Source organism: Brachyistius frenatus, unplaced genomic scaffold (genome assembly GCF_029030835.1).
Source record: "Brachyistius frenatus isolate BFR_SWC_R1_liver_20210118 unplaced genomic scaffold, ASM2903083v1 Contig_264, whole genome shotgun sequence".
Classification (NCBI taxonomy): Eukaryota; Metazoa; Chordata; class Actinopteri; family Embiotocidae; genus Brachyistius; species Brachyistius frenatus.
The window spans coordinates 15,499-31,673 of NW_027210863.1; the positions used below are offsets into that span (position 1 = coordinate 15,499).

At 42.0% G+C, this 16,175-nt stretch overlaps 1 protein-coding gene across 1 annotated transcript in view; it reads right to left on the bottom strand.

Annotated features, from left to right (window-relative positions):
* Positions 1-979: 979 nt before the first annotated feature.
* The window catches only part of ca10a (carbonic anhydrase Xa), a 240,203-nt gene continuing 225,007 nt past the window's right edge, over positions 980-16,175 (bottom strand). Inside the window, exons 6-9 of the mRNA XM_069721457.1 lie at positions 6,772-6,844; positions 3,672-3,826; positions 3,255-3,429; positions 980-1,935 (exon numbers count right to left, since the gene is read on the bottom strand). Of these exons, the coding sequence (XP_069577558.1) occupies positions 1,913-1,935; positions 3,255-3,429; positions 3,672-3,826; positions 6,772-6,844 (426 nt within the window). The 3' untranslated portion in view covers positions 980-1,912. The remainder of the gene's footprint in view (positions 1,936-3,254; positions 3,430-3,671; positions 3,827-6,771; positions 6,845-16,175) is intronic.

Sequence of the window (16,175 nt, forward strand, 5' to 3'; positions counted from 1 at the left end):
ACTGACTAAAACTCAGCAGGCTGTATTAACTTTGCCTGTAGTAGCAAACAACAAAAATGAACACAAAACGGACAACGAAGAAGCGTTGAGCAACGTTTACCCACGACAGAAGCACCGAAATGAAGGAAATATGACCAAATCAGGAAGTGAGATAAAACAGATAAAACGCTGCTAGTGGAGGATGAAGCCATGCAGAGGATGGACACCCGACATGACGGACCAGTGTTCGTCCAGGTTACACTAAAAGACTATAGCTTCCCTTCGCTTCGTGCATGTAACGATGCTGCGGATTGTTTACGTGCAACAGAAACGGTCTCTGAACTGTTTTGATTGTACAAAGAGATCCTGCTAGCCTCCAGTTTCCACCGCTGACCATCAGTAAGTAAATCAGTCGCTGGCTTCATCACAGACATCAGCTGTCAGTAGTTTTGGCACCCTGCCTGAACCAAAACTGTCTGCTAACCTGGAAGTGGTTTGTACAAGACGATTTTTGTACACAATCTTGCTTTGTGTGAGTGACATAAGTATGTCTTCTTCATGCTGCGACTTTTGATAACCAACTGCTCAACCTGTCATAGGATGCTAATACAGGTTTTCTTCAGCTCGCTGCAGAGAGAGCATCATTGTAAGGCAGCCAGCAGTGGACTGGACACGTGGTCAGGCAGGTAGAGGCACCTGTCATGTCCCCTGATGTCTACCAGTGTGATCTGAAACACCAGGACAGGTCACAGTAACCTCAGTAGCTTCAGCTGTTTCATGGAAACAATGAAAGGATACCAGGCTGCACCTTTATCACCTGCTGATCATTCAGAGGCTCTACCACGAGATCTGGGATCGACGGTTTCTCTCTGAGATGCCGGTGTTAGTGAGCACGCCTCTAAGGAGGAATATTGACATATCAACACATTTAATATGGAACAGTACAAAACAGGTACAGGTACAATAAGTCAGATCCTCATATAGTGAAGCATTTTCCAAAGTGAACTTTCCAGACACGTTTATTGGGCTGATAACATTACTCAAACACAGTGTATGACCATTGTAAACAATAAAACAGAAAAAAGGCATCAGCTCAGACGGAGGACTGCTCCAGAATTCAAAGTGCGCCAAGCTTTTTAAAATTCTTAACTTTTTGTCTTTTTTTAAAATCCTCTTAATATATTTTTTGAATGTTAATTCATTACTTTTTCTTTACATATTCATTTTTTTGCAGTATTGATAATTATATATGTACAAACGAGGCCAAGTTGTTCTGAGGCTGTGAGAAAGCCCGTCAGTATTTGCTCGTCTCCTGTGACATGACTTCAGTTTTGGAAAATGACAAGGTAAGGCTGTGTTCCCTCTCTCTTGGTTTTGCTGATTGCATGCCCTGTTGGTGACTGTAATGAAACGTCCATGTGAGTCTCACTGACTGCTTTGTCTTGACCGGCGGGGTCGGGGCAGTGACTTAGTCCTTGGATTTTCCCACTGATAGCAACATATTTTATGTACAAAGGCTTTAAAGTCCCGATGTTGTCCGATCGGCTGCGAGGCTATCAAATAAATGCTTCCACATGTTTTTTTTTAGTTCGTTTCCAAGTGTCTTTTTTTTGTTTTTCTCCCAAAAAAGTATAGGTATCAAAATGTCCGTACAGATATAGTTGTACAGTAGGGGGAAGGGCTTGTTAGCATGTGTTAGATCGAGGGTTCAGACGTTTCTCAATGTATGAAAAGAAGAGTCTCTTTGCTTGCAGTGCTAAGTTCCTTCATTCGAATAATGTCTGGTGTTATTGGTCTTTATACAATGCCATGAAAATATCTTGGATGAGATGCAGCCTTAAGACCAGTTTTCACATCTTTCCCTCCTCCTCCACCCGTCGCCTCATCCTGCTCTCCATCTCTGACACTCGTCTCCACGCTCATCCAAGGGAGGCTACTTTAGCAACCACTCGTTCACTGGAAGAGAGGAGAAGGACAGGAGTGAGAATACTGATTTATATATATATGTGCAGCGTTCTCCACAGTTCAACTATTCTCTGACACACACACACACACACACACACACACACACACACACACACACACACACACACACACACACACACACACACACACACACACACCTTGCACCATATTTCATCTTTACTGATAACATGCAATTTAAACGGGATGGTGCTCCCGTGATTGGAGTGAATGTGCATGGGTGTGTGGTGGTTGGTGGAGGGAGGGAGGGGGGTAGTGGGGGATGAGGTGGTGGTGGTGGTGGGGTGGGGTTGGGGGGGGGGGGCTGAACTGGTGCCATTGACTCGAGTGGCAGTGTTGACAGAAAATAACACCCAAACTTAAGAGGTGCCAGGGGCGGGGGTAAACATTGTAATGTGATCAGAGGGAGTCTGGCAGCGTGTTCTGAGAGAAGGAATTTATTGGAATGTGTTCATAATCAGATTTCCTTTCATCAGTTGGTGAAAATAAGAAATTGTTACACAAGGAGGGACATATTTCCAAAATAAAATTCCAGTCTGAACGACGGTTCGTTCAATCGATTCACCACGGTGACGGCTGGAACCAGAACTCTGTTGTTGGACCGACATCCTCCTCTGCTACACATAAAGTTCCCTCAGTCACAAACCAACCGGTATTCTAGAGCTGAAATAATGAGATGATGAACTGATTATTTAACCATTAGCAGATGTTTGTTCCCTGCAGTTATAAAAGTTGATAGATGATGTGTTTGTGTGGCGTCCTGCCTGCTGACATGAGGATGAGTCCTTGAGATGTGGAAAGAGAAGCCTGTGGAGGTCACAGTGGAGATCAGGTAACAGAGGACTGAAGGAGCCTCGGAAAGCTCACGGACGTAAAACACAGCTTTCAGTGTCGACGTGAACTTCAGGGAACAATGAGGAGCACAACGTGGACGACGAGGACCCGTCGGCGTGGAGTTTAGACTTCGGTTTGAGTCTGAACTGGAGCGGGATATTGCAGCTGGAATTTTTTGTTTTCCAATGTTTGAATGATGTTCAGATTTTGGATGAAACGGTCCAGCCCTGGTAAACAGCATCATCAGCTCCCACACTTTACTTTGAAGGACTTTCAACATTAGACGCAAGTTGTAAAAAAAACTACCTTTGAGAAACTCATTTTGTAATGTAATGCCTGGAGGGATGAAGACGTGGATCTATCTGCATGATAAGAGTCACATATTCATTGTTAGTGAATGATGTCTACATGGGAGAGATGGAGGAAGTGCGATGAGATGGAGGCGCCGTAGTTTGTACCTCGATACTGGAGCTTCTGAGCCCGGTTGTTGGGACAGTCCTTCCCCTGCATGCTGAAGTTGATGTTGGTGCGGATGCAGCGGTTGTTCAGCGGCTGGACCGGACGAACGTTGTCGCTCATGCTCAGGAAGATCTGAGAGGGCTGGTTCTGACTCAGCAGCCGCAAGGAGTGCATCTGAGAGGAAGACAAAGAGAGGACACGGAGACAGACGGACAGACGGAGACAGATGGACAGAGAGTTGGCAGAAGCATCGTGGAAATGTGATAGAGGCTTTTTGATTCACTATGTGTGGGGGAAGAGTGGAACAAACTGAGCCGACACGTTTCCCAGGAGGAACAATAGTTAGAGAGACAGTTCTGGTCTGAGACAGGAAGCCCCCAGTGCATTGTGGGAGCTGTGTTTCAGCTGAGACTCACCTGCATGCGTGTAAGGTACACCGGCTTGTTCATCAGGATCCACGTGGCTGTCTCGAAACATGGGGGGATGGTCATCGACCCATCGTACGTGATGAAGCTGTTGGTCTCCGGGTAGATCTCCTCGATGTTCAGGCCGGTCAGGAGATACGCATCATCTGCAGGGAGACGAGCAGGAAGTGAGAAACACAGAGACCTTCGGTGTTTCAGCTGTTTACAGCCTGAAACAGTTGGTAGATGTGTAACTTCACAAGACCACTCAAAGATGACCTCACACTAACTTTGGACAGTAGAGACACGTCCCTGTTGTGTTTTGGGAGAACAAAGGTGTCCCTGACAATATTTGACTTCACATTATCTTCAGAGAGAAGTCGTTTCATTGATTATTGAGATGTGTCCTCCCAGAGGCTGCGTCTCCATGACAACCAATTTAACAATTAAGGCATTCTAGTATTTGATTGGCTGAGAGGGAGGGGCTGTCCGGAGGCCCACGTCAGGTGAAAACCTGCAGCTGACTAAAGTCTTTTAACTGTGGACTATAATTAAAACTGGCATGCTAACCTTAGCTTCTGCCACCTGTAGGTTAGCATTCAGGCTGCTAACAGGAGGAAACATGAAACAAGTGGTTGTATCACCTGTTTACATCCTGCAAATGGAATGAGGGGTTTCTTTCTGACAAAACGCTATCGGGCTTTTAATTTGAAATAATACAGGAAGAGTTACGCCTGTAACTACTTCAGATGTCCTGGTGGTGAATACAAACTGTTAAAGGCCTCAGAACCTGTTTCCTTCCTCAATAAAGTCCTGAGAACGGTTTGGTCTGAAACCGCCTGCACTGATCCTGGTCTCTGAGAACTGGGTGTCTGAATGTTTGGAAGTTTATTGAACACATCCTCCTCCTCCTCCTCCTCCTCACTACTCATCAAACCCTCAGCTCATCTTTCAGAACTCATTCTTCTCACTCCTTCGTTCACATGTCACTCAGCGTTGTGTGACTAACAGCCTGTTGGTGTCGCAGCACAAAACCTCTTTTCTCCAAACTGTCTGCGCTGTCAGGACGCTAATTGGCCAGACTGAGAGTCTCTGTGTCTCCGTCTCTCTTCACGCTCCGCTCCGACGCTCCCGGTAACTTGTCATCTGTTGGGCCTCCGCTGACAAACGGACCGCCTGCTGTGATGAGGTCGCCGCGGTGGGCCGCTGCAGCTTTAATGCTAATTCAGCTGCGAACACTGACTGACTCTCTTAAACGGAGCATCACAGAAATACCTGTTGAGTTTATATAGAAAACAATCAGCCTCGACAATCTGTGATCTTTGAATGTGTGCTTGAACTAAGTAATAAGTGCTCCACTCTGGACGCAGATTGTTTGCATGTGCACATATATGCCTCTGAAATGGACCGCCATGCTGCAGCATGTCGGCGCTGCTGCAGGGATCCGCATGAGGACTCATCACCATGCGTGGGTGGTGTGTGTGTGTGTGTGTGTGTGTGTGTGTGTGTGTGTGTGTGTGTGTGTGTGTGTGTGTGTGTGTGTGTGTGTGTGTGTGTGTGTGTGTGTGTGTGTGTGTGTGTGTGTGTGTGTGTGTGTGTGTGTGTGTGTGTGTGTGTGTGTGTGTGTGTGTGTGTGTGTGTGTGTGTGTGTGTGTGTGTGTGTGTGTGTGAGACAGTGAATCTCACAGAGCTTTGACAGCTGTCAGGGTTCTCTGGACCCAGAGGACCCCCCTCCCCTCCCCCCTCCTGCCTCCAGCTCTGCCCAATACCTCTGAGACTCCTCCCAGCCACAAGGGGTCAGTGTGTTTACCCAGCAACACACCCCCCTTCACTCCCCCACCACTCCCACTGCCACCATTAATCCAATTATTTGTGTCTTTTTTCCAGGTAACCTCAGGCGATCTCTGCGCTGGCAGAGGGAATCCCTCGGAGAGCAGCTGTCGACTGCGGCTTCACCGGCAGAACTCCTGCAGCTACAAACACTTCCCTTCTGTATCCCTTCAGTTAGCACTTAGAAAGGAAATAATGCTGCTCTATGAGAGCCAATGAAGTGAAATAGTTTTGATAAACAGAACTTTGATCACCGAAAAATGGATTGGTTGCTAAACCCCTCCTCCAAACAGCAATCGTAAAATCATCGCTTAGCAACTGCTTGCTAAGCTTAATATTTTCCCAAATGTTAAAACCAGCGTTGCCAACTGAGTGATTTTCTTTGAGTGATTTGGGAGGATTTGAAATCAGAAATCAGTTCAGTGGCTTTTTTCCCAAAAATGCATGGTTACCATGCAGGAGAACTGGACCCTGCATTGAAAGTTGGTGCCTGATTTGTTTCTATGAAGAGGTTTGGAGCAGGAAGTGACCATATTAGGATGAGCTGGGGGTGGAGCCAGCGGTGGATCTGACTAATCTGATTGGAAACCTGACGATACTACGTCCCGCCCACCGATAGCTGTAACCTGACTGCACCACAGGCCTGTCAATCAAACAGACACGCCCCCAAAAACAGGTCTTCTTGAATCTTCTTTTCTAATGAATGAGGGATTATTTTCAGATGGACCTCCAGAAAACTAAGAAGAAGGAGTGACTTTAGCTAACAACACCGAGAGAACTGATGGACACATTTTATTCACTTTGGATTTGATGAGAGAAGTTGAATGGGAGTCTATGGAGCCGGAGGCTTTTTGGAGCCGACCTCTAGTGGCACTCGCTGGTATTGCAGCTGAAGACACTTCTGCATCGGCCTCATTTTTCAAACCCAGAAGCTACGAACACGTATACAGTCAATGGTTTCCAATCAGATCGGTCAGATCCACGGCTGGCTCCTCCCCATGATGATGACATCACTGATGGTTGATGATTGGTTAAAACATTAGATAATCGTCTCCAGCTGACAAAATCATTGAAGAGCTGTTGAGAATGTTTGCAGGCTGAATATGAGCTGCTTTTGTCCTCTGTGGACCAGTTGATTAAAAAAATGATATAGTGATACAGTAAATGTGCCTCAACTATCACGCACACTGCATGTGTGATGTGTCAGAATGCACCGTGTGCTGCTGAATGTTCACTGTTGTCTGAATCTATCAGTGGAGATGTGTTGAACAGAAGCACTTACTTTTATATGTTATTCTTGTGATGGTGTCTCTGTTCAGCATTCGATTAAGGAAGGAGTTTGATGTTTCAGCAATCTGGATTAAAGGGAGAGAGAGAAAAGGTTTAGGTTAAGTGGTCACAGTGAATGGAGAGCCCTTCTAAAATTAAACTCAATTTAATCCACTCTGTCAGAGTATTTTTTTAATCAATCACCTTCAATGCCCATAAACTGTCTAAACCCACTGATGTATTTTTCTCAGTCAGAAGCTGCTCTACTGCTGCTGCTCTGCCTTCCGGAAAACAAAGACTCCCACTGTTCTCAAGAAAGCACAGACACACACTGCTTTCATCCCAAAACACAATCCATCTTTTTAAATAGCAAACGCATTGTATTTTTTTGGGTTGTATTTTTTGACTTTATAATAGATCAAAACCAGTGTTATTCTTTCATGTGTCAGGATCGCTGCAGTGACCCTGCTGCACGTCTCCTCCACCTGAGGCCATGTTTCAGCTCCTCACTGCCATCCCATAGTGACGGGGACATAAAAATAAAGATATATTTTATATATCTATAAAAATATAGATGTACAGTGTGTACCAAAAGTCTGAGAGGACAAGGGAAGACATTTCTGTTTTGGATTCATGACACATGAATCGGTGTTCATTATAATAAAGCCCAAGGAGTTCACAAGATGCAGATTTAAACCTTCCACCGCCACAGAAATCTCTGCATCTCACGGTTTTTATATCTGCTGTCTGGTGAGACATCCGGCGACGGCCAGAAGGATGCAAAGTTCAGCCCAATGCTAACTTTGCTAACTTGAATGATGATATAATACTTTTAAAATGTTATTGCACCAAATGCATCAAATTCTGAAGCTTAAATGTTATTTCACAGTGTTGTGACTTTTATTTCATTCATCCAGAGTTTATCTTTTTATTTCATATTAGCAGAGACGCTCCTCGTCCTCTGAGACCACGACTCAACAGAAGATAGAAATATACCTCCACCTCCTCAATGGGAATATATAACTGGAATTGAATGTCATATAATATGTAATATAATGTAGTTTCTACTTGTCATAGTTCTATTAAATGACCCATTTGGTGAAGTCGGGTCTCTTTTGGTCCTTTTTGGTCGTTCCGAGCACCCGTACCGTAACACCACGGATAGTCACGCACTTACAGTCCTAGCGGAGGCTAGCTGGACCGGTTTGGTTTGAACACATGACACGGAGCTAAAATGTTAAAAACACATGAGAACATGGATATCTTTGTTCATCAGATATCTTTGTTCATCAGATATCTTTGTTCGTCAGATATCTTTGTTCATCAGATATCTTTGTTCATCAGATATCTTTGTTTATCAGATATCTTTGTTCACCAGATATCTTTGTTCATCAGATATCTTTGTTCACCAGATATCTTTGTTCGTCAGATATCTTTGTTCACCAGATATCTTTGTTCATCAGATATCTTTGTTTATCAGATATCTTTGTTCACCAGATATCTTTGTTCATCAGATATCTTTGTTCATCAGATATCTTTGTTCACCAGATATCTTTGTTCATCAGATATCTTTGTTCACCAGATATCTTTGTTCATCAGATATCTTTGTTCTTCAGATATCTTTGTTCCATCCAGACTGAGCTAGCTGATCAGTTTAGTGTTTCTATGTTCTGTATTTATTCAGTTGGAGACTAGAAATCCTCTGTTGCTAGGTGGTTGCTAAGGGTCCACAGGACCACAGACACTTGTATGAAAATCTCCTTAAATGGAGAGCAGCTTTTAGTTTCCGTATCCACTCTCACTCTATTTGAGCGACTCCATTGTTCAGTAAGTCTGAGTGCGGTGCAGCTCCAGAGTCAGAAACCTACTCAGTAATAGTTGAAGGAATCACCTGCACTTGATGTCCACCCTCCTGTGACTCCTCTCTAACCTCCTCTGCACTCCATCCATCCCTCAATCATGCTTGGTGGAGTTCACAGCTCTAATTGTCGAGATGTCTTAGGGCGAAGTGATTAAAAAGAGATGTGCCGGTCCTCCGCCTCCCTCCACGGCCTCTGAAATTACTTAGACTTTGACCTTTTCCCGGTGCTCTTCAGGCATTACGCCTTCGCCAGACACTCACGCTGCTCTCTACATTTCCTCCTCTCTGTCTGTTTCATAATTTTTTCCTAGAAAAGCACCAGCGAGGATTCAGACAGTCTGTCTCTTCTATTACAAGAATGTCCTCACGTTAGAAGTGAGAAAAGTGGAGACTTGGCACCACTTGGCTGAATGGCGATCTGACACGAGAATAACCACAAGAAACTGCGAAGGTTCACATATTTCTTGTTGTTACATCAATCGAAGATGAATCAGTGAGTCAAACGGCCCTGCATTGACTGTAAAACTGTATTGTCGGGAGCAGCAGTCACCCACTGCGGTCCTCGGAGGTGCCACACGACGCCCCGCCTGGAACGGAGGTCCTTCCTGGTGCTCTGAGTCACCGTGACGAGATGGGAAATCTGACGAATGAGAGAAGCAAGCTTCTGCTCTGAGAGAGAAGCAGCTCATTGCCAGCTGACTACTCTGTGCTACTGAAGAGATTTACTGGGTGAAACATGCTTGAGACAGTGGGAGGGAAGGACATTCAGCACAAACCAGTTGGGAGTAGAGTTGGGTGGGTGTCTGAGTAAGTGAGACTGATGGAGCGTGATTCTTTTATTGCATGTTTCTTTTGACATACATTTTCTAACACGTGGGCATTGACTGAATTGTTTATCAGAACTCCTGCAAAAGCTTTTAATGAATGTCGTGCCAAAGTTTGCAGCCCTGTTTTCAGATTAAGACTGATTAAAAGGTTGATATTAAAATGTGCAGTGTTCTTAGAGTTCTTTAATGACTTCACTGTATTAAAGACCCATGTATAATCAGTGCTTTTTACAAAGTTGCAAAGTGGTAGATGATCTGAGTCTTATGCATTTCCTCCATAGACAGTAGGAGGAGAAAAAACAGGCCTCTAATAATTTAATAATCAAAACTGATACTGTAACAAAAGAAAATAGAAAATTTGAAACAGGAATTTATTCTGTGCTTTTTTAAAAAAGTTTTCATGAAAGGATAACCTCAATGTTCCTCAACACAGAAACACACGAGTCTTCACATGTTTGTGTTATAACCATTTGTTTGAGTATTGTAAATATTTCAAGTCATTTCTCTTTTTTTTGTTGGTTTGGTTTGTTAGGCTAGTTTGTTGAAGCTACTCAAAGTTCACTATCAACTTCAGAATGTCTTGTTGTGGCAGCTGGAAACAAAAATCACAACACAACAGTTGTTAAATGAATCTACGTGAAGTCACACTGAGTTTCTCCAAATCTGAAGTTGAAACTCATCCTCAGCACTCAGCACATGATTACAGGTTTCTTTCATTTTATTACAAGTTGCTTTGATAACTGTCAAACTGTTTCCTTAAAAAGTCTTTAAGAAAATTTCAGGTAAATCAGAAAGCTGCAGCCCAGATTTAAACTGATACAAAACCATCACTACACTGTCTATTTGTATCTGAGAGGATTCATTTTAAAGTCCTATTACTTGTCTGTGAACATAATCTCACACCTTCCAATTTCAGAGAGGGCCTTTTTAATTTTACTGTGATTAGCAACAACATTAAAACGAGTGACAGGTGAAGCATAAAGTCAAAAACAGAAATAAATCCTCCATCAGGATTATAATGTTCAGATGTCATTCAGTGTGATGGATTTATTTTAATGGTCATTGTGGTGACTGTAATTTAATTTAAACTGTACTGCGTTAAACTGAGAGGTGTTCCTAATATTTTGTCAACCCAATTCATTCAAATAGGAGGGACACTATAATCCTTAATGAAGGGAGGATTTATCGCTGAGCTGTTGTGCTGTACTTTAGATTTTAGTGTTGTTCCTAATCAGTCTATGCACCAACAGGAAGTCTCAGACCTTCCACTTCCTGTCTACTAGCAGTTTGTCAGATCTGATGAAACTGGTGAAGCAGCCGTCTGTTTATGATCAACTTCACAAGAATCTCTTTCATTTTAATTTGACTTTTATTTGGCTCGGAGCGACCCAGAAGGACCAAAAGAGACCCGACTTCACCCCCCCCACACTCTCCTGCTGGGTGGAAGGGGGGAGTCGAGGAGGGCTGACCTAGGTCATCGTGTTCTCGTCTCTTCATGACTGACTGACGGTCCCATTGACATTGGGGAGCTAATTAGCAGTTAGCAGCTGAAGTTTTCAGCCTGAGTGGCGTCTCTGATCTCTCAGCGTCTTTTTGGAGATGGAGACCTCTGAAACAGAGACGGAGGAGCACCGACACCACCCACACTGCTGCTCAGCACACACATCCAAAGAGCACTTTGGTTGGCTCTGTAGGATAATTGGATTACTGATTGTGTTTGTGAGTCATGAGTTCTCAAGATGGACATTGGGAGGACTAAGGCGGCAGCGGGAGAGAAGAGGGGGCAAGACACATGTATAACATACAGACACATGTAGAACATACAGACACATCTAGAACATACAGACAGATGTAGAACATACAGACACATTTAGAACACACAGACACATGTAGAACATACAGACACATGTAGAACATACAGACACATGTAGAACATACAGACACATGTAGAACATATAGACACATGTATAACATACAGACACATGTAGAACATACAGACACATGTAGAACATACAGACACATGTATAACATACAGACACATGTATAACATACAGACACATGTATAACATAAAGACACATGTAGAACATACAGACACATGTAGAACATACAGACACATGTAGAATATACAGACACATGTAGAACATACAGACACATGTAGAACATAGACACATGTAGAACATACAGACACATGTAGAATATACAGACACATGTAGAACATACAGACACATGTAAAACATATAGACACATGTATAACATACAGACACATGTAGAACATACAGACACATGTAGAACATACAGACACATGTAGAACATACAGACACATGTAGAACATACAGACACATGTATAACATACAGACACATGTATAACATACAGACACATGTAGAACATACAGACACATGTAGAACATACAGACACATGTATAACATACAGACACATGTAGAATATACAGACACATGTATAACATACAGACACATGTATAACATACAGACACATGTAGAATATACAGACACATGTATAACATACAGACACATGTAGAACATACAGACACATGTAGAACATACAGACACATGTATAACATACAGACACATGTAGAACATACAGACACATGTATAACATACAGACACATTTAGAACACACAGACACATGTAGAACATACAGACACATGTAGAACATACAGACACATGTAGAACACATAGACACATGTAGAACATACAGACACATGTAGAACATACAGACACATGTAGAATATACAGACACATGTAGAACATACAGACACATGTAGAACATACAGACACATGTAGAACATACAGACACATGTAGAACATACAGACACATGTAGAACATACAGACACATGTAGAACGCATAGACACATGTAGAACATACAGACACATGTAGAACATACAGACACATGTAGAATATACAGACACATGTAGAACATACAGACACATGTAGAACATACAGACACATGTAGAACATACAGACACATGTAGAACACATAGACACATGTAGAACATACAGACACATGTAGAACATACAGACACATGTAGAACATACAGACACATGTAGAACATACAGACACATTTAGAACACACAGACACATGTAGAACATACAGACACATGTAGAACATACAGACACACGTAGAATATGCATACACATGTAGAACATACAGACACATGTAGAACATATAGACACATGTATAACATAAAAACACATGTAGAACATACAGACACATGTAGAACATACAGACACATGTATAACATACAGACACATGTATAACATACAGACACATGTAGAATATACAGACACATGTATAACATACAAACACATGTAGAACATACAGACACATGTAGAATATACAGACACATGTCTAACATACAGACACATGTAGAACATACAGACACATGTATAACATACAGACACATGTAGAACATACAGACACATGTATAACATACAGACACATGTAAAATATACAGACACATGTCTAACATACAGACACGTGTATAACATACAGACACATATAGAACATACAGACACATGTAGAACATACAGACACATGTATAACATACAGACACATGTAGAACATACAGACACATGTAGAACATACAGACACATGTAGAACATACAGACACATAGAATATACACATACATACAGACACATAGAACATAGAACATACAGACACATGTAGAACATACAGACACATGTAGAACATACAGACACATGTAGAACATACAGACACATGTAGAACATACAGACACATGTAGAACATACAGACACATGTAGAACAACATGTAGAATATACAGACACATGTAGAACATACAGACACATGTAGAACATACAGACACATGTAGAACATACAGACACATGTAGAATATACAGACACATGTAGAACATACAGACACATGTAGAACATACAGACACATGTAGAACATACATAAAGACACATGTAGAACATACAGACACATGTAGAACATACAGACACATGTAGAACACATACAGACACATGTAGAACATACAGACACATGTAGAACATACAGACACATGTGGAATATACAGACACATGTAGAACATACAGACACATGTAGAACATACAGACACATGTAGAATATACAGACACATGTAGAACACATAGACACATGTAGAACATACAGACACATGTAGAACATAAAGACACATGTAGAATATACAGACACATGTAGAACATACAGACACATGTAGAACGCATAGACACATGTAGAACATACAGACACATGTAGAACATACAGAAACATGTAGAATATACAGACACATATAGAACATACAGACACATGTAGAACATACAGACACATGTAGAACATACAGACACATGTAGAACACATAGACACATGTAGAACATACAGACACATGTAGAACATACAGACACATGTAGAATATACAGACACATGTAGAACATACAGACACATGTAGAATATACAGACACATGTATAACATACAGACACATGTAGAACATACAGACACATGTAGAACATACAGACACATGGAGAACATACAGACACATTTAGAACACACAGACACATGTAGAACATACAGACACATGTAGAACATACAGACACATGTAGAATATACATACACATGTAGAACATACAGACACATGTAGAACATATAGACACATGTATAACATACAGACACATGTAGAACATACAGACACATGTAGAACACATAGACACATGTAGAACATACAGACACATGTATAACATACAGACACATGTATAACATAAAGACACATGGAGAACATACAGACACATGTAGAACATACAGACACATGTAGAACATACAGACACATGTAGAATATACAGACACATGTCTAACATACAGACACATGTATAACATACAGACACATGTATAACATACAGACACATGTATAACATACAGACACATTTAGAACACACAGACACATGTAGAACATACAGACACATGTATAACATACAGACACATGTAGAACATACAGACACATGTAGAACATACAGACACATGTAGAACATACAGACACATGTAGAACATACAGACACATGTAGAACATACAGACACATGTAGAACATACAGACACATGTAGAACATACAGACACATGTAGAACATACAGACACATGTAGAACATACAGACACATGTAGAACATACAGACACATGTAGAACATACAGACACATGTAGAACATACAGACACATGTAGAACATACAGACACATGTAGAACATACAGACACATGTAGAACATAAAGACACATGTAGAACATACAGACACATGTAGAACATACAGACACATGTAGAATATACAGACACATGTAGAACATACAGACACATGTAGAACATACAGACACATGTAGAACATACAGACACATGTAGAACATACAGACACATGTAGAACATACAGACACATGTAGAACATACAGACACATGTAGAACATACAGACACATGTAGAACATAAAGACACATGTAGAACATACAGACACATGTAGAACATACAGACACATGTAGAACATAAAGACACATGTAGAATATACAGACACATGTAGAACATACAGACACATGTAGAACATACAGACACATGTAGAACATAAAGACACATGTAGAACATACAGACACATGTAGAACATAAAGACACATGTAGAACATACAGACACATGTAGAACATAAAGACACATGTAGAATATACAGACACATGTAGAACATACAGACACATGTAGAACATAAAGACACATGTAGAACATAGACACATGTAGAACATAAAGACACATGTAGAACATACAGACACATGTAGAACATACAGACACATGTAGAACATACAGACACATGTAGAACATAAAGACACATGTAGAATATACAGACACATGTAGAACATAGAGACACATGTAGAACATACAGACACATGTAGAACATACAGACACACTGGTAACAGGAGACCTCGACTGTGTTGAGACTCTGGTTGGGTTACTGAACGTCACACATGTAACACTTCACTTCACTTCACTTCACTTCACTTCACTTCACTTCACTTCACTTCACTTCAATTCAAAATCACAACACAGGTTATTTCATGGCACATTTTTTGATGGCGCCGCGCTAGCGGCAGCCTGTTGCAGCAGCTCCCCTCCCCTTGTTATTAGTATTATTAGTATTTTTTAAGCCTTTCTCCTCTTCGGAGTTTTTTTTTTTTTTTTCTTTCTCTCGTGTTAAGTTAACGGACCGTAATGGACCGTAATTTTTCCACGTTTCTGGCTGGGGGCACTGTTATTGTTTACTCGCGTGATCAGCTGATTGTGCTGAGTAGCCCTCTACTGCTGCTGCCCGGAGCGAGGCCTGAGATCCCCGTTGAACTTCGGAGAAGACGGCGGGGTTGCAGAGCTGGAGCTAAGCTAAAGGCGGAAAGGAGGAAATACAAACCAGCGGTACCGGAGATCTTAATGGGGAACGTGAGGTCGTTGGCCAACAAGACGGACGAGCTCGGCGCTGGTAAAGACCCAGAGAGAGTACCGGGAGTGCAGCATCATGTGTTTCACCGAGACGTGGCTGCACTCACATCTCCCGGACCACAGCGCGGCCGTACCCGGCTTCAGGACTGTTCGGGGGGACAGAGACGTTGTTTGGAGCGGTAAGAAGAAAGGTGGAGAGATTGCAGTCTATGTGAACGAGAGGTGGTGCAATCCCGACCACGTGTGTGTGAAGGAACGTTTCTGTAGCCCGGACATTGAAC